Raw genomic sequence first — 20,883 nt, forward strand, 5'->3', positions numbered from 1 at the left:
AGAGCGTACACTTGCCAAGATCAGCCACAGGCAACAGTAGTAAATGCATCATTAGGCTTATCTTGGCAAGTGTACGTTTTGTATTTGTACCAGTATTTAAAAAAGCAAAAGTTAAGTTTAAAAAATATGGATCTGAAATTGCAGTTTTGTAGGCCAAATTTTTATATAACTAGGGTTGATGGGGTACTCAGTATTCTGTCATTGACCCTCTACTACACATGTATGCTAATAAATACATTCATTCACAATACAAAACTCAGTATTACATACAGTAAAACAACCCGTTCCTCCAAAAATCAAAACAGGAGGCCACAATACTCGCAGGCATACTCAAGCATGATTTTCATATCAGGTGGCATTCCTACATGCTCTATATATGGAGCCAAGGAATAGCAACTTTTTTTTAAAGTGGAACTCATCCAGCGTTTCTCTACAAGCCAGACAAATACAGGTGCTGTGGCCCAAAAATGTTCGTGTGTCAATCTCGCACGGCCAATACTTAATCGGTCAATAATGACTGTACATTTTTTGACCCCTCGTTACTTCCATCCAGGTTGTGCTGCACTTGCCAGCATGGAGGATGTACAATGTAACTGTACAAGAAATTCAACCCCTGAAACCGGGCCTACTAATCAAATTCCTTGATGAAGTAGGACTCACCGGCGGGCTATAGACACAGAATATGGGATACAACAGCTCTTAAAGGGTGCAGTATAATACACACCCGGACTAACACATCTACTGCCAGGTTGGATTTGACAATTTAACCCTCTCATTGTATAATTTTACTAAATTTTACTAAGCTTAATATGTATAGACAAGGGAGGGGCAAGATTTTGAGTTTAGGAAACAGGTTCAACAAGAATCCCTAGGAGAAATACCAGCTAGTATCCTTAAGGCCATGTTTTGGATTTTGGAGATGGAAATAGAGTGCGGGTCATTTCCCCATTTATATAAGCCATATAAGAGAAGTCAATGAAAATAGTCATAGTAGGCAGTGCGAAGAACCTTTGGAGACACTGGTCTCTCCAACCTTCTTAACAAAAAAATAATTTTAGAGCATTTGATATTTAGTGCTTCAATATGTGCTGACCAAGATAATTTCTACTACAAAGTAAAACCAAGATATTTGACAGGTAAATGATAATCATCCCAAGAGGAAAGGCCTTGTTGGGTCTTGTTCAGGTTCAGTACTAATCTGTTAGCCAAAAATTAGGTGTTCACCAAGTTCATCTTATCCACATTAAAAACACACTATTTTCTATTGTGAAGGTACGAACTTAGTAATTCACAATTCACCAATGTCATAAATAAGTCAACTGATTTCTAATAATATTATGAGAGACACTATCGAAAGCACATGGCAGGTCCAAATAACTAGCAGTGAAATATTCACCCTTCTGAAAGATTTACAAAATTATCCCGAACAATTCACCAGTGGCAAGGGACATGGATATGCCCTTGAAGAAACAAAACTTCTGGGATTCTATCACAAATCCTATTTTAAACATGTACCTAAATAATATTTGACATACAAATTAATAACAAATTTAAAATTATTTTCCTACATAATTGTACAGCTGGTTTTCACTCCACAGATCATTTGATTCAAAGTGCTGAGAATTGTATCAAAAATCAATAATTCAAATAATTAGCTCAAAATTGGAATAAGAGCCTACAATTACAGATCATTTTGAAAGTTCTATTCTTTGGAATGGGAATTACCTTAGCAATTTTTAGTTTATCTGGAAAACACCTATGATCAAGACAGTCATTCAAGATGAAAGCAAGTGGGAAAGCAATGCAAGGTCCACAAGACTTAATTAAAAAATATCTCATTGATAAATAGATTATGATTTAACTCCTATTTTAACATGTACCTAAATAATATTTGACATATAAATTAATCACTAATAAAAAATTATTTTCTTACATAATTGTAAAGCTGGTTCCACTTTCTAGATAATGTGATTCAAATTGCTGGGAGATTGTATCAAAAATCAATATTTCAAATAATTTGCAGAAAACCAGAATAAGAGCCTTCAATTACAGATCATTTTGAAAGTTCTATTCTTTGGAATGGGAATTATCTTAGCAATTTTTAGTTTATCTGGAAAACACCTATGATCAAGAGTCATTCAAGGTGAAAGCAAGTGGGAAAGCAATGCAAGGTCTACAAGACTTAATTAAAAGATATCTCATTGATAGATTACATTTACCTAAATAATATTTGACATACAAATTAATCACTAATTTAAAGTTATTTTCCTACATAATTGTACAGCTGGTTTCCATTTGACAGATGATTTGATTCGATGAGCTTGAAGATTGTATCAAAAATCAATATTTCAAATAATTTGATGAAAATCGGACTAAGATCAATTGGCCTACAATTAGAGATCATATTGAAATTCCTATTATTTGAAATGATCATTTTAGAAAATTTTAGTTTATCTGGAAAACATCCTTGATCAAGACATTTAAGATGAAGGCAAGTGGGAAAGCAATGCAAGGTCCACAAGAATTAATTATGTTAAAAGATGTCTCATAGATAAATATATTATTATTTACCTACTATTTTAAACATGTACTTACATAATATTTGACATACAATTTTTATATATATATTAAATTTATTTGCTAAAACTGATCTTATTAGACCAACCATTAATTTTACAATAATATTATAGAATAAATAAATGTTTACATTCTTATAAACCCATTCGTTTATCTTGTTACAAGCATTTTTGAGGATTTTGGTTGAATGGGCGTTAATCAGTCCTAGTGATATCACCGCTGTCATCTGCAAACATTGCAATTTTCACTCCACCTAATTTTGGAAAATCACTGGTGTATAACAAGGAAAGAAGTGAACCTAATATGCTACGTTGTGGCACTCCTGCATTTATTGTTTTTAATTTTGAATATTGATCGTCTTGTTTGACTATAAAAAGTCTGTCAGTTAGGTAGGAACTGATATCACCATACTGCATTGGTAGCATCCATTTTAGTTTATTGATGAGTCCTTCTTGCCAGACCTGACAAATTAATCACTAATTTAAAATTATTTTTTTTAGATTATTTATTAGGTATTTACTGTTTTTGTAATTCACGTTTTTCACACGTTCAAAATTGAGCGCCAAAAAGAAGCCGAGCTTCTCATTGGAACGTGGATCGGCGGAATTACTCTTTCAATTTATGTCGAAAGACGTGGTTCTAAATGCTTGAAACTTATGATGAGCTTTAAGCTTGATATCCGCATGGATGAAAAGAACAAACTGTAAGTAAGAATTTTTTCTTTTGTAAATAATGTATGATTAATGTATGAATTGTTTGGATTTTTGTTGAAACGTTAGTTATTTCGTGTGCGTAGAGATGGCAGGAGTGTCGATCAGCCGCCGCCCCCTCCTCGCAATCACGAACAGCTGTGATCCTGATAGCAGGACTGATAGCAAAGTGGAAGGTTGTTCGTTTACCTTTCAGTCATTCTCCAGGCGTCGAACGGAATGAACTTCGGGTGGCGAGCTGGCAGTTTTTCTCACTCAGCCTAGGGCCGGCGACGTTATGGCTTTGCCAGCGCGTGTGTCACACTCGGCTCGCTTTTATTTGTCGGTGTCCGTTTCTATTTAAAGGGCTTTTTGTGATCCAAGGGGAAAAAGATTTTTGTAATTTTGCCCAATTTCCACCTTCGTCTTTGTCCACTTTTTGGGTTCGGAATGTTGGTCGCGATGACGGCGATGCTCGTTTCCGTCGCGGAGCTCTCCAACATAATGTCCGTCGTCGCTATTCTAGTGTTGTTGTGTGGGATGGTCGTCTTCATTATGAAGTAAGTGGAAAATTATTTATTAACTGTCCCTGTAGTTTATATACGCGGTGTTTGTAAACAAAAGGTGGACATCCGAAGACAGGCTCATTTCCACATTCATTTCCACATTTTCACTACTTGCAGCTGAATGGGAAATAAAAAAAAAACAATAAAAAATGCAAAACACAAAATGAACCTTACGAATAATAGTCACAACTCATATTTATGTAAAAGTTGAGAAGATCTAAATCAAATCTGTATCTTCAAATTGGTTGACAAGGCGAACTCTTCTAACTAGCCTATTATTCAACATTTAATATTTTATCAAATCAACATGAGAATTATTTTCAACAAACAGCGTAAAAAGTTTAATTTTTTAACTTTGTAAACATTATTTTGACATAAAGTTTGGTTTTCCCAATGTCTCAGACCTGATTAGAAATTGGACTTTTGGATCACATTTGCAAGACGAAATCAAGACATTCTTGGGGCTGTTGTTTTATTTTGATAAGGCAAGTGATAAGGTGAAATATAAATCCTTCGCCAATTACAAATTTCAGTCAACAAACTGAACTCAGAAATAGTTTTTTAATATAATTAAAGAAAAAAAATTTTTTTTATCTTCCTTTACCACTGTCTCAGAGCTATGTAGAATTTCTTCCTTTTGGCTCACATTTGTAAGACGAAATCAAGACATTCTGGGGGCTGTTGTTTTATTTTGATAAGGCAAGCGATAAGGTGAAATATGAATCGTTCGCCAATTATAAATTTCAGTCAACGAACTGAACTCAGAAAAAGTTCTTTAATATAATTAAAAAAAAAAGGTTTTTATATTCCTTTACCACTCTCCCAGAGCAATGTAGAATTTCTGCCTTTTGGCTCACATTTGCAAGACGAAATCAAGACATTCTTGGGGCTGTTGTTTTATTTTGATAAGGCAAGTGATAAGGTGAAATATAAATTGTTCGCCAATTATAAATTTCAGTCAACGAACTGAACTCAGAAAAAGTGTTTTAATATAATTTAAAAAAAAAGTTTTTTATATTCCTTTACCACTGTCTCAGAGCTATGTAGAATTTCTTCCTTTTGGCTCACATTTGCAAGACAAAATCAAGACATTCTGGGGGCTGTTGATTTATTTTGATAAGGCAAGTGATAAGGTGAAATATAAATTGTTCGCCAATTATAAATTTCAGTCAACGAACTGAACTCAGAAAAAGTTTTTTAATATAATTTAAAAAAATGTTTTTTATATTCCTTTACCACTGTCCGAGAGCAATGTAGAATTTCTGCCTTTTCGCTCACATTTGCAAGACGAAATCAAGACATTCTGGGGGCTGTTGATTTATTTTGATAAGGCAAGTGATAAGGTGAAATATAAATCGTTCGCCAATTATAAATTTCAGTCAACAAACTGAACTCAGAAATATTTTCGTAATATACTTTAAACCAAAAAATGTTTATATCGTTTTGTCACTACTCAGATCTGAGTAAAAATTCACTTTTGGATCAAATTTGCAAAACGAAACCAAGACATTTGGAGGCCGTTATTATATTTTGATAACTTAAACGATTAGGTGAACAAAAACCTGCTTTTAAATTATAAATTACTTTTTACGTTGATACGAGGGGCCTGTGTGAAGAATGACTGATGTGTGGTTGTGTCCAGCTAATTCTTGCAGTTTTGCAATTCCGGAATCGCCTTTGAAGGTACCCTTTCATCCCACGAGAATCCGGTTCTATTTACAAATAATTTGACCTCCCTCACCTCAGATCTATGTTTTAAGTCTTGAGAAGTTTCCATTTTCCTGCTGATATGCTTGTTTTTTTTTGTTTGTTTTTTTAATTGTCGTAATTAGGCAAAAAAGTGCTGGACTCTCTTTTTTTAATCTATTTTCATTTTCAATAATACAATTAACAGTGCGTTTAGGGATGGTTAGGTTTGGACATATCTTGAGGTCTTAATCTAGTTTTATTTCATAAATTTTCTTTGAAATGAGTTAATAATTTTTCAGCCTGTTTTTCGTTTAGTTGTTTTTTTTTTGCTGTACGTGAAACCGTGCATCTTCTTGCAAATGTGATTTTATTTCCAAACATGTTTACGTGTTATCTACTTTTTTTTAATAATAAAATTTGAGTTTTGTTGTTGTGGTAACTACAAATAATTACGATTTTGACGTACTGGAAGGCTAGAACGACTTTTATCTACTCTTTGTATTTATGATTTAGTATTTGTTTTGTGTACGTTGATTGTCTTATGATAGGAAGGTGTTCACAATTTTGTTGATATTGTCTGTTAAAAAAGAATTGCACGAAAGTATTAAAAAAACGATTCTACATTCAGATCATAGTTGAACCAGCTCTTTAAAACGCGTTTTCAACTTTTCTTATAGCAAGGTTTTGTTATTTCCTTGTGTTTAATATTTGGCAATTGTGGCATTTAACAGGAGTTTTATGTGTCTATTTTCCAAGTAATAATCCCCTTCTTTACTGCGTATACACTGCAGACATATCATTCCCAGTACTGTACTTCTCATATATGCATATGATACCGCCTTTCAGCAAGTCACCCGTTCATCAGACACTTCCTAGACCATAGCTCCTGTCTAGGAGAATGGTTCAAGAAATGTTGGATTAAATGCAATGAAACGAAATCCCAGCAAATAACTTTCGCTCTTTGACGAATCACCTTTACTCCAATCTACTATTTGAAACTTTACACCGACAAAACCACTTGGAACACCCACACACGACTCAAAATAGAATTGAACAGACGATAGGAACGACTGACTACTTGACAATAGATCGAAACTCTCATTAGGAAACAAACCAATCATTTCTACCAACCAATCTGAACATATGGAATCGAACTGTGGGGTTCAACCAAGCGTTCCAACCTACAAGGAATCCGCTCCAGTCAAAAATCCTTCGGACCATTGACCAAGCTCCCTACTTCGTATCCGAACTTCTTTCCACGAAGACCTCCAAATCCTTTTTGTCCTCGAAACTGGAGTCGATACACACGCCTCTATAAAACCCTCGATCCTCATCCCAGCCCTCTTGTCCGATATCTTTCATCCCGAACCCTCCCCGACAATCCTCTAAGACGGCCTCGCGATTTCCTCCCTCATGAGGATTGTGAATAGTGCAGTGGTAGGAGTGTTAATGGATTACTTCTGGCTAGGCTGAAATGTATATTCTGAATTTTTAACTTTATAACATTTTGAATAGTTTTTATTAAAAACATATATTGCAGAAAGATCATTTTTAACGTTTCTAGTATTCAGAATTTTAACACGGAGGGTTATGGTTAGGGGCAATTTAGCCGAAGTTAGTTGATTGTGGTTTTCGATCTGCGCGTCGGTAACACATGTAGAAACCGTGACTGGGATATTTATGGGTCCGTTTACACTCGCAGGTTTGGAAGTTTTTCTCTTTTTTGAGGATTGGGAGGGTTGAATAACGATTATAAAAATGCTTTCCTCCACTGCGACCTATATTAAGGCCATGCCTTGGAAAGTGAACTTTTTCCTGTAAGATTGAACACTTTCCTGTGCTTCTTAGTGCATCTATTGTGGTGCGAGAATTGCCTCAAGTTAATCTAATGCTTCACATTCACAAAGGACACGCACCGATGTCTCCGGTTCCTCTTGACAGAGTTTCTTCTTTAGGTTGTAGTTAATGGGGCAGTGGCCAGTGAAAGATAGGAGTTCCTTCGCCTTCCTTTTTGAGAGATTTATAAATCTCTTAGCTTACCTTGTACCTGCTGCTTATGTCCAGCGGTTAAGTTTTTCTTTCTCAAGCCATTTTTCCAGTTTCAACTTAGGCACAATATCCGATGCACATGGTTGGGTGGAGGGGTGACCCGTTTTTGACTAGTTGGTCAGCCTGTACCTTCATGTCTCAGAACCCAGTTTAAGGTAACCTTGTTGTGTTTTCCTAGACCTATTAGGCAATTGAGGCACTCGTAGACAAGTTTGGAATTGAAAGCACACACATTTAGTGCCTTTACAGCTGACTGATTTTTTTTTTTTTTAAATTTCCTGGTGAAAGTACTCTATAACACCAGAAAGTTTATTTATCTACATGCTCCAGTTATAATATTATATATGTATATCAAACCGATTGTAAGTATATTTAAAATACCGATTAAAATTCTATGCTTAACATTTGGAAAGTAAAGAACGGCAAAAGAAACTGACCTTATTTTAAATTAAGCAGAAAAAGACTAATTACTAAGTACGTAAGGAATATTTACAACAACTGAAGGCCAATACTTTTAAGAAAATAAAATATTTACATAAGCCTTGCTCTAATGACGAAGATGTGTTATGCAGAGGCCACGATATTCCTTCTTGGACACATCTTTTAATGAGTGGGCGCTCAAGCAGTGGACACTCGATTGTACTTCCATGTCTGAAGTACCTGTCACAGCTACAGTTGGGATCGGTCATAATGCCAAAGCGGTATAAATAAGCTACTCTTTCCGTGACCGCTAAGAGCTTGGGTTGTAAGTTTAGCCTTCCTAGAGGGCTGGCTCTTCGGCTGTAGATGCACGGGAAGAATTTCTTCAGCGAGCCTCCCCCGAATGTATGAACGGGGTTCCCTGCTGATTGTCTCCTTCAAGGTGAAGCCCTGCGATGCCTGCTTAGTGATAGTGTCAGCCGCCGCATTCCCTTGTTGCCGTACATGTGCTCGAACCACGTTAAAGAACACATCTAGTTCCCAATTCGATTGCAGGTTTTGCACCTTCTCTCTAATTGCGGCAATCATTGGTTTTTGATTTTTATTTTGTTTTAGACTATCCAGATTTATTCGGCTCTTGGTGAAAACCGTTACTCCCTCACTTCTTGGAAATATGAGATAGAGTGTTCATATTCCAGAGCCTTTAATAAGGCCAGCTGTTCGGCTTGATTGCCATAACTGTCTGAGAGTATGTAAATCTGTGCACCTTTCATATTTTTCATTATTAACTCCTGTGCACAGAGTCGTATTGCATAGATATCACCTTGGAAAATTGTTAGGATTAGTCCAAGAGGCTTTATTAGGCCGCACTGTTCGTCCTTTTTACCCCTACACCTGGATCCAAGATTCTGGTTACCATATTAACGTTACTTCCTAAAACATGGGGGTTACCTTTCTCTCAAAGGTCTCTTTTATCAAGACCACTTGAAAGGTGCTGTCAAGGTTTCTATCATTTTGCCAGTTAATGTCACAGCCATCGCTTTATTTTAATTTTCTACAGAATTTTGCGGCGGCTTCTCCTCAGATCTGGCTTCATTTCCTTGAATCTACGGAGCCTATTGACACTCTAAAAAACGACCTTTTGTACATAATACCCAGTAATATTGTCTCTGAGGGACAGTAGCAAATCTGAAACGCGTAGTAACTTCAAAACTCGCGAGTGTTCACGGACCCAATACGTTCAACGTAAATTAGAAAAGGATTAGCTTAGTTTTTGATGTCTATTTGGTCTATATTAAATACAGATTCGCCCTATTGTCAATCTGTTTTGATTGTTGTTCTCACTTTCGTGAACACATTTTGTGTGTATGTGTGTCTGGGGGTACCGTTGAGACCTGTTGAGACATACGTTCGGAGGAACTTAAGACAATTAGAACGTAATTAGCACGTAGGAACCAGGTGAAATTGGCAATGTCATTCGACGTTTACAACTATGTCAAAACGCGACATTGGACACTTTACTAACATAGCAAAACCATGATGTTTATGTCTTGTCATTGTTAGATTTATATATATATATATATAAAAGAGAGAAAATGATGATGATGATGAATATGGATGTCGGGGTATTTTGTACTCCTAGCACTACAGCCTTCTTGTATTTTCCTAGCTCCTTAGTTCAGTGCAATCGACTCGATCCTTTTCTAAGGAGTACTAGGTCACTGACAGTCACTGATACTATGCCTTGCCCTAGATTTTCTTTGCATCCCAGTTATGTCTCCATTGAGCTGTCCGTATTCGAAGATAATATGTGTGGGTATTTCTTCATCCTCATAACCTAAAGGGGTCATCGTTGAATATTATTAAGCTATGTACATGTTTTCTTAAATGGCAGTGAGCGGCACATCACTCTTCAGAGTTAAGCCCTCTCTAACTGTAGCAGTGAGTATACCAGTCTTTGTGAAGGCGCTGCGTCCTTAAGTTTATCCACTTCTCATTTTGTTTACCTTTTTTTAATCAATTTTCTGAAGCTTAGCTAAGCACATGAGTTTAAGGCGGGTGCTAGTGTTTTTCTTGCTCTGTTTCTCACTAACACTCTGGATCAAGGTATGGTCTTGAAGAAAAAAAGCAGTTCGAGTTGTTACTGCCAAGCTTTCGACCTATGTTCATCATCAGGGCAAAACAATCTTAAATATGTCTACGGATTGACATATTTTAGTTTTTTAGAGATGGTCTCAAATTTCCTTGAAAACCGACTGAGTCCTAACATTGAGAAGGACTGTAATAGTATTGCACTGTATCTGCCCGTGTATTGGCAACACTGACTTATTTGGGGCCAATCTTCATCTTGGAATCTTCTAAATCCAACATGGCTCTTCACTCCACCATTGCATCTTTACCGATTGTGTTATATTAGCCGAAACATAAAATTTTTCATATCCAGTATAATGTAACTCTTAATTGTTCAAAGTTGGTGTACACCAATGCCAACTTTAACAATTTTATCAAAGATTGGCATGAAATCCCGTGAATTTAGGGCGGGCGCAGTGTTGTTCCTGCTTTGTGCCCGTGTATTGGTAACACTGATTTATTTGGCGCCAATCTAAACTATTATTAAACTCACGTGATTTCCTGTTAACCTTTTAACAAAATTGCTAAAGTTCGTTTTGTAAAAGATGTAAAATTCGTCACGACACGACGTCTTGACCCACAATCTTGTTTGTCTCCCTCTTATGAAATTCGTTTGGACATTCCGAATAAGGCGTGCAGCGTAATTAGAAACCCCGTCATTAATTTTATATGGCTTAATATATTCTTTTAACCTTTTTTGAGATACCATGCCAATTTGCCAGTTTTTAAACCTGAATCGCCCATCCATTCGGGCTGTAAAGAAGCTGTAAAGAATAAAATCTTTACATAGTGTAATGGTCTATTAGAACATTGTGGTATTTCATGGAAAATACTATAAATTAATCATTGAATAATAAATTAACAAGAACGAAGAAAGAAAGAGATAAAAATTAAACTATCCTTAAAATATATTTGTGGATTATTTCATCAATTGGTAAGGGATAAACAGCAAAACTGCTCTCAACAGAAAACCCTTTGACTTCGGATTAAGGCCTACAATGAGCAGACCAGAGGTGATCAGTTTCGATCGAACTGCTGACAATAGTTCAATTTTCTCTCTTCTGATAATATTGTATGGGTGTACATTCCATCAATTCCTACCCAATATTGAACAGTCGCCTGAAATTATCGCGATAGAAAAAATTAGGAAGTATTATTAATGAGAGAAATTAAAGTCATTGACGATTGTTTGCTTCCATGTAAGATAATAATAGGGTGGGAATGTAGAACTCGTGTACTTTAAATTAACATATTCATATTCACAATCAGAACGAATAGGCAAGTTTTACATTTGTTGAACTGATTACTACTTTTTTTTTACTTAGTGTCTCTTACGCGTTTCGGCTTCAGGCGAGAATGGACGGACCCAGGAAACTAATCATTGTTGATCTTTATGGCCTAATGTTTTGTCAGAACAAGACGACCTTTAGCAATTATGTTTAAAGGTTAGCGGGAAATCCTATGAGTTTGGTGATAGAGAGTTTAGATTGGCGCCAAATAAATCAGTGTTGCCAATATACGGACAGAAACAGAGCAGGAGCACCACTGCGCCCGTCCTAAACTTCTGCTTTCCTGATTTTCTACTAACATTAAACAAAACTACTAATTGCCCTGAAGCAACTTTAGGAAGGATTAAATTATGAACTGCATGTAAAAAAAAAATAATAATAATGTTTGGCAAATATAACAATCGATACAAGATGCAGAGGGGGGAGAGCCATGTTGGAGATAGAAGATTTCAAGATGGAGATTTTAGATTAGCGCCAAAAAAATCAGTGTTGCCAACACGGATGAAACATTGAAGGAAAACAGTTGTACCCGCCTAAACTCATGGGATTAGCTAAGCTTTAGTCAATTTGCTAAATTTGGTGTTGCCCTGAGTCAATTGGGCAAGAAAGGGTTTAACATGAGTCTACTACCCATTTGCTGACCCACAAATATCGCCAACTGTTTTAAAATTTAAAATAAAATAGAAAGGTGTAAAAAGTGATATTTTCCCTTGAGTTTATATTTCTTAAAACTTCCACCCTTCCCTCGTCTTTAATTACGGTAGTTCGTCGTAATCGATTTGGAAAGTGCCTCCCCTAGCTAAACTAATTTTCCGAGATAAGTGGTCATAGGCGGGCCGATGTAAAATGTATAGGAAAGCTCGGTCCGTGTAATCTGCAAACTATGTAAACATAATGGGATTGTAGATAGTAGAACCTGTAGATAGAATGCAAATATAGAAAGCCTTCTTGTGCAATATGAAAACGTTATATAAGTGGCCACGGGGTAGAATGTATTTTGGTGCATTAGCCAAAGGACTTACCTGCAATATACCTCGTGTTTGAACAGAAATTTACCTTTTTTATTCTGTATTTGCATACTAAATTAAGAAAGGGATTCGATCATCACTTAAACCTCTTAAATCAGTTTTAGCATATCAAATGAAATTTGCCAATTTCTTCTAATTTTATTAAGTATAATAAGATAAAGCTTCTTCCCAAGAAAAATTGCACTTGTTCCAATCTACATTAAAACTATTCTTAAGCTAAATTGAACTTTTGTCAAATCGAATTGAACTTTTTTCAAACAAAAATGACCTTTTTGGTAATCAAATTCAACTTCTTCCCAAGGCAACTTTTTTCAGACAAATTTCAACTACTTCCGCTCCAAACTAAAGCTTTTTTCAAACCTAATTGAACTTTAGTCAAATCAAATTGGACTTTTTTCTTACCAAATTGATCTTTTTCTCAACAAAATTGAATTTTTCCCCATGCCGAACTATAGTTTTTCCAAACCAAATCCACCTAAATTGAAACCAAGGAGAACATTTTTCAAATCATAGAACTTTTTCCAAAACAAATTTCGTTTTTCCAAAACAAATTAAGCCTTGTATACCTTAAATTGAACTTTTTCTAAACAGAATTTTAATTTTCCCAGACCAAGCAGAACCTGTTTCCAACTAACTCTCTTTCAAAGACACATTGAACTTTTCCCATGCTGAATCCACGTTTTCCCAACCAAATTGAAATTTCCAAATCGAGCTTTTTCCAAACAAAATTGATAACGAGACAAAATGTTCCTTTAACCCAATCAAATTGAACTTTTTCCAAGTCATTTTAAAGCTTTTTCCATGCTAAACTGAACTTTTTCCATGCCAAATTGCACTTCTTCCAATCAAAATTAAAACTAATCTCAAGCCGAATTACATATTTTTCAAAACAAATTGAACTTTTTGAATATTTTTCGAATCAAATTAAATTTCGTCCTATGCAAATTTTCACTTTGTACAATCAAAATTTAAACTAATTTCAAGCCGAATTACACATTTTTTCCAATCAAACTTGACCTTTTCGGTAATCAAATCGAACTTTTTCCAAACCAAATTGTACTTTTTCCAAATAAAATTAAACCTATTCTCATGCCGAATTACATATTTTTCTTTGTTGAACTTTTATCAAACAAAATTGACCCTTTTGGTAATCAAATTGAACTTTTTCCAAGCCAAAATTGTACTTCTTCCAATCAAAATTAAAACTATTCTCAAGCCGAATTACATATTTTTCGAAAGAAATTGAACTTTTTGAACATTTTTCGAATCAAATTAAACTTCTTCCTATGCCAATTTTCACTTTGTACAATCAAAATTTAAACTAATTTCAAGCCGAATTACACATTTTTTCCAAACAAACGACCTTTTTGGTAATCAAATTGAACTTTTTCCAAGCCAAAATTGTACTTCTTCCAATCAAAATTAAAACTATTCTCAAGCCGAATTACATATTTTTCAAAACAAATTGAACTTTTTGAACATTTTTCGAATCAAATTAAACTTTTTCCCATGCCAATTTTCACTTGGTCCAATCAAAATTTAAACTAATCTCAAGCCGAATTAAACATTTTTTCCAAACAATTGACATTTTTCCTAATCAAATCGAACTTGTTCCTAGGCTAAATTCGAATTGAACTTGCAAAATAACCGGGAACGACCAGACTAGTATGTGTTAATTTTTAGCCTGTAATGCAAGTAATAATGGCTATCATAAACATATAAAGGAACGATAAATTTAATCATGTATGATATTAATATCGTGAGCGTTAGCCGCATCCATTTTATTCAACCTTTTTTCCACCTGGCAGCTTTCAACTTACGAATTCTAACGACAAATGTTTTTGCTTTTGGTTTTCAAGACATATGACGATATTCTGGCTTCACGGAGAAGACATCATGTTCGGGAGCGGCGGTGTCCACAATGTCCAGCAGCGCATACCGCAAATGAAAATGATGAAGGTGCACATCCCGTTCACATTTAAACTTCAAGAAACTTCAACGTCTTCATATCAAGGTAGGACACTGATTATTACTGTTACCTTTTTTTTTGTAACTCGGTTGTTATTTCGGTCTGACGGTATGCGGATTGCTTAAATAATCCAATTGACTGCACAGGCCATGAAGTAAACAGATTAAAATTATTTTCTTACGCGATATGCAAATCGGTAAACGTGCGGAAACTTGGTTAAGCCCTGAAAGCTTTTCTCTGCGGTGAAACAATTTTTATTACGTTTTTAATTACGAAATTTCTGTTGGTGAAACTACTTTAATTAATGAAAGAATGCAGTAGTGATAGGAAATAAATTCTTGATTATTTTACGAAACCGAAATAGATAGTTCATACTTGTTTTTTTCTCAATAACTTGAAGGAAAAAAATGGCTATTGCAAAGGATGTGCTTGGTTTTGAATTGAGAAAGCTGACCAACCTGTTTTGTCCACATTCAGAATCATTTACAAACCTCTCTGGGGCAATGGAAAGCACGTTGGCTCAGGTGAGCGGACGGGCGCATTTCAGCCGTTCAATTCAGTTTGAAAGGAGGAAAATTCGTTCAAGTTAAAGATTGTGAAGTTAGCATGTAAAAGTGGGACGAGAATGTGCTCGCTCCTGAAAGATGGAACTTTCACAGAATGAAGTGACGCAATGCCGGCTCTCTGATGTAACCCTTTAAGTCCAGTCGAACAAACGGTCTGCAACCGGCTTCTGAAAGGTCAAACGCTTAAATATCTCATTGGAGCCGATGAAGGATCAAATTTCCGGCTGGAATAACCGATTTTCGAAACGTCCACCCATAAAAAACGAAGAGGCTGGAACTTTTTCCAAAGCGTCAAATGACACGTGGCTCGTTCCATTTGTCTCAATGAACCTATCCATGACAGGAAGAAAACAACCGGAAGAACATGTTGGAATGTGTTACCACCGTTGATTTGATAGGATGGGAGGTTGACCTCAAGGATGAATCAATTGCTGACTCAAACTGGATCTTCTTGTAACCATTAACTGTCATCTTTGATCTGCTGTTTATGCTGTTATGGAAAATTGTTTTAATACGATTTATGCAGAATGATTCATTTAACATGATATTTTAATTACGTTTTTTAAATTCCATTTTCAAATTCAATAATACCTGGGGATGGAAAAAATTAGAAAATTAAAAAAAAAGTATTCAAGTCGGCAGCGATTCACGTTATTATTATTAGCGATTATTATTTATTGTAAAGTAAATTTTGGCACTTTAAACGAGAAGCTTGCAGGCCGTTGTGTAAGAAGCATTGCCGGTGGATTTTTCCCATAAGCCAAAACTACTTCCGCATTAAACAAACGAAAAAATAAATAATTATAAAATTTGCGGTTACCTGACTAGGAATATAAACTATATGAAGTCCATTTCGCTAGATTTTCAGTTGTGATGCAATTCAAAAAGAAGTCCTTTTCTTATTTACTGTATTTATTATTTATTGCATCTTTAATTGTGCTTAGAGTGGGATCATTTTATTTTTTAGTATGTTGTTAAGTATATTCGTGACACACTGAAAATATAAAATACATGCAACTTATACATCGGTAGATTCAAATTGTTCTGGTCGATACCATGGCCAAAGTGCCTTCTAGAAACGGAGGTCAGATCGATAGCCGAATGTGATTTGTTGACAGAATATTTCGAGCATGTACATATTATCTATTTATTTATCGAGGGTTCGCAACAGCAGAGGTCATATAAACCCTCAGGGTGCCGGTGTAATTGAAAATAAGGCCCGTTTGTAAATATGTCGGGTTCGAATGCAGGGCCGTTGGATGCGAAATCGGGACCTTTACGGTGATGAGCGCCGTGTCAATGCCTAAACCGTTGCGACCACCGACCCCTGTGAAATTACAACGCACGTTTTTTCGCACGCTCACAGCACTAGCACTAGTGCCAGCGCCTGCAGCCGGAGGACGCGCCATTAGAAGCCTGCCTATGCCGGCACGCAGCGCGAAGGATTAAGGTGCAAGGTCTCGAGGCCATCGACGGCAGGTTCTAGGTATGGGAATGGTAGAGGGGGCTCGAGCAGTAGGAAATCGGGAACGGATCAGTTCGTTGACAGAAGGAATGATGAGATCGTTGTGGATAGTGAGGGGTTAGTGAGGTAGTAAGGAGCTTTGACAATTTGTCTGAAGACTTTTGATTGTAAGGATTGGATGCTGGATGTTGGATGGCTTGGCAGAACACCACAACTCCATATGTCTAAAGTGGTCACACTAGTCTTGTGTAAGGCTAGTTTAGTGTGGACGGTCAACACGAATTTCGGTCCTAAAGTTCTTCGAAGTTAACAAAGTCCTGCTAAGTTGTTGGCTGTTAAGTCTTGTGTGTGGATCCCACGTCTGCTGTCTAGATATAGTCCTAACTGTACTGAGAGGCAAAAAAAGTGGCCACCCTTAATATTTTTAATTATCTCTTAAACAATCCTCCAATGATAATCTTATAACAATATTTGGTCCGTTTTAAAGGATTAGAGGTAAATAAAACACAGATAAAATCTCCCACTTATGTTTATAATTGGATTTTGTAAATAAATCTTTGAATAGTCAAATATCTTCATTGCTGGTTTTTCCGTAAAGCTTCTTTCTTATGTTCTGGTGGTTTGATTTTTTTAAGTTGTAACGTTTTTAAGTTTCAAATTTACTTGAGTGTTGGGTTTAAGTGGTACAGATTCGGTTAGAATTATAGCATTGGTAGAGGATGGAAGAAGTCAAGCGTATGTGGCCAGGGTGCTTAACATCCTCAGAACATTCGTCCGAAGAGTTTCCCATCGATACATAGGATACCGGAGGTTACTCAAGAATTCACGGCGCTGTTGGAGGAGTATGAAAATATTCAACAGCACTACATATAAAACCTGATAAAATTGATGCCACGTCTAACGCAAGCGGTGATCAACGGAAGTGGAGGAAATACTCCGTAGGGAATTGAATATTTTCTTCATTGTTTGCCTAGCAACACTTTTGGTAAGTGTTGCCTTCATTCAGTCTTGCCCTCGACTTTTGCACCAGTCTTCGATAAGGTCATGGATGTTGCTTGGTTAGGATTCGAGCTTGAGGACAAAAAATTACGGTATCGTCCGCTTAGGTGGTGATGGGTGTACAGTTTACATGATACAGAGAATGGGAGCACGAATGTACCCTTGTGGGACGCCGGCTTGGCTGATTTCCGAGAACGCGAGAGGTTGCCAGACCCTATCAAAAGCAGGTGATACTTCTAGGTCCGCATCCAAGCAATACTTCTTGTTCTCTAGAGCAGAGGAGATGTCGCCAACGCTAAAACCTTGTTGGATCTTAAATGGACCGAATTGCTGAGAGGGAGAGAGAATTTATGAGTATCCAGGATCGCTTTAAAAGGAGTCTTTCGAGGATTTTGGACAGTAAAGAAAAAAAGATAGATTTGGCAAGTTTGTTCTGATTTTTTTCATATTTTTGTCTTAATTTCCAGAATAATCAATTTTATCTTCCTCCCCGTCATCACACTTATCTACTTTTTATTTGGCTTTAATATTTTAAATGAATGAAATCATCAAAAAATTGTTAATATGGGCCAAATGTACTGCAGTGTTTCTCTAGTGGAGAATCGTGATGATATTATTTGGAGCCTATGGATTGATTTCCATAGAAAACGAACAAAAGCACGAAGTAAACCTGGTTTGGAACTTGGTGTTTTTAATAAATTAATTGATTATTGTCATTTCATTTGTTTATAATGATTAAAAAAGTTTAAACAAAATGAACAAACTTGCATTTTTGTCTCGGAGTCACCGTTTTTGGAATAGTTTTTTTCCTGAGGCGCTTCCAGGGCCATAATTTGTATTGCATGCTCGATTCCTGCTTCAAAATCCTCTTACCTTTATTGACATTATGCTTTTGACTCTCACCCTGAGATTTCGAGGCTACAGCGTTTAAAAATAAACCTTACGCTTTTTCAACATCATCGTGATATTGAAAGGATCAGTCATCAACTCTTCCAGTGCGAAATTACTTCATAAAGTCACTCCATAAAAGTAGGGAACAAAATCTCAATACTAATCGTACAGATTGGACTGAAGGCCGTCGGAATTTTTAATAAATTAAAGTGTAATTAAAGTGAAATTTCTTCCCAACTCTAATTGGCTTAGAAGACGCTAATAAAAGGATTAATGTAATACCGAGACGAAATTAGGTTTTCGCATTTTCACTCTGTTAAACCCATTTGGCTTATTCTAATATAGGAGGCTTTACAACTTATCATTTAATGTAGTTTCCAATAAAAAAGTGCAAATTTTTTTAAGCACTGTCATAGTCGGTCACATGGGTCGAACAAACAAACGATCCATTATTGTCGATGATTGATCTGTTTAAAAATTCTTCAGATTTTACAGATAACAGTGGCAATAGAAGCTTAGCATTTATTTATTTAAAAAAAATCTTTTCCTTACAGATCGACTTCACAATAAACCTTTTAAAGATTATCTTTCAATCACCTCCTAGTTAGGACATTGCCTTAGGGTCTGCTTAAGGTTGGGTTAGGTACGGATTTGGTTACAATATGTATCCCATGTTCCCTGACGCGGAGAAATGATATACCTTTTTCTTGCATTCCTAAGCTGTAAAAATATCAGCGATTATAATGGTATGTCTTAGTGGTTAAGACGTTATACCGTCCACTCTAGCTGTTCTGGGTTCGAATCCCGACAGAGACCGTGGTTTTTTAATGGATTATAGTATGAAAAATGTATTTTAAAGTGGTTTGACATCTCATTCCACGGCACCCAACGAGTTGGGTTGTATATCTTATAACAATGTATATGTTTTTATACATATTTTTTGAGGGACCATTTTCACCTAATCGATTTCGCGTCGATCGGATTAGGTTAGGAAGGGTTTGGTTAGGGATTGGTTAGGGTTACTAATGTTTTTCTCTCTGATGTGGAGAATTTTATGTCAAATAATTACTATTCACTAGCTAACCGTACAAACAGACTATAATCAGTTTGACCAATTTGAGGTTAAACTAGGTTAAGTAGAACGGTGGTCCATTACTGGTTCAACGTTCCCTTCTCTGAACGTGTTTGAAATTATGAACGAGGTTCCAGTGAACCCGGTTTAAACCGCGATCGGTGCAACGGGCTTAATCGATCAAAGCAGAGTATTAACACTATTTAAATTACGTTTTTACGATGAGCATAGTATTTAGCTTTCGGTTTTATCTGTCAGATTTTATTTAAGTCTTTGTTGTATCTTTTTGTTTTAGCTAAAAAAATTATAATTGTACACTTTGAAACTAACAGTAATTAAGCAGTTAACATTCTCATATTGTTTATTTATTTAAATTATTTGAGTGTTTAATTCTCGGTTTTGTTGATTGGCCGTACGTGAAGCCCGGAAGTTGCATAATGATTGTCATTTAATTTTGCTTTTGTACGCCACTCAACGTGTTCTCTACATCATTACCTCATCTTTACTCCCATTCTCTGTGAGTACATTATCTATAACAACAATACGAAAGAGATCGCTGGAGTTTGAACAGCTGATCAGTGCCTTTTCTCTATTGCCCAATGTAATCGATAATTGATGTATGGGGGAAACGCATGTGAAGTAAGTCCACGTCGAAAAAAGACACCGCAGCGCTTGTACGTTACGAGGGCCCAGGAAGGTGTTTTCAACCAGCAAATATAACTGAGAGCCATATGTCATCGAGTCTAACAAAAAGCATGAAGCTTGATGGTGAGCTCGGTAGTCATATTTGATAGATGCACATTTTAAAGGCAGTCGGAAGATATCGTTAAACATGATAAGACGCATAGGATTGTTGAGTCAGATTGAATCCCGTTGACATTCCCGACCTTGTCAAACGATCCCATTGATTTAACCGCTGTAAATGCAGCAAGAATTGATTTCTAGCTGGAGAGATTTGTGTAACAGTTTTTACTTTGCCCCTATGGGGTAAACATCTTACTCAAACGTGAATCCTATTACAGAAACGTCGATATTCCGCTGGAGGATAAAAATGTCTCCATCCCGATTTCAATAGCCAAACCTTGGGACTTTTTCCTTCCGAGTCTATTAGCCGCATATCCGATATTTCGCTAGCGTCACTCCTCCGGGACATTGTTTCCATTCTGGTCTAACCAGATGTTACAGTTAGATGAACGGCATAATTGCTGTCATGCTGCTGTCTCCGTCCGACCGTGATTCCATTTTGATCCGCTTTTCCTTCATCTCTATTTTCATTTCGCAGTCTGTGTACTTTGTTCTTAAATTAATGCCTGGATGTCCTAACGGTTTGTGCAATTTTCCTTTTTGCTCAAGTTGCATTCAATTCGACTTCTCTGGCAACAATCACCCTTTGTCCCTATTCTTGGACAAACTTTCTCATCCCACAGCCTCTTATCTCGATTTTTTAAAATGAAAACTTTATGCTGCCAAATCGCGTCTTACCG

General features: G+C 36.2%; 1 protein-coding gene across 2 annotated transcripts in view; it reads left to right on the forward strand.

Annotated features, from left to right (window-relative positions):
* Window positions 1-3,468: 3,468 nt before the first annotated feature.
* Window positions 3,469-20,883, forward strand: part of LOC106673170 (cell growth regulator with RING finger domain protein 1-like) — a 107,417-nt gene continuing 90,002 nt past the window's right edge. Inside the window, exons 1-2 of one of the 2 annotated variants that reach the window (XM_014405191.2) lie at window positions 3,469-3,826; window positions 14,288-14,451. In XM_014405191.2, the coding sequence (XP_014260677.1) occupies window positions 3,717-3,826; window positions 14,288-14,451 (274 nt within the window). In that variant the 5' untranslated portion in view covers window positions 3,469-3,716. The remainder of the gene's footprint in view (window positions 3,827-14,287; window positions 14,452-20,883) is intronic. The other variant, XM_014405192.2, reaches the window with a different exon arrangement.

The sequence above is a fragment of the Cimex lectularius genome, unplaced genomic scaffold, assembly GCF_000648675.2.
Source record: "Cimex lectularius strain Harlan isolate CLEC.00 unplaced genomic scaffold, Clec_2.1 scaffold201, whole genome shotgun sequence".
Lineage (NCBI taxonomy): Eukaryota > Metazoa > Arthropoda > Insecta > Hemiptera > Cimicidae > Cimex > Cimex lectularius.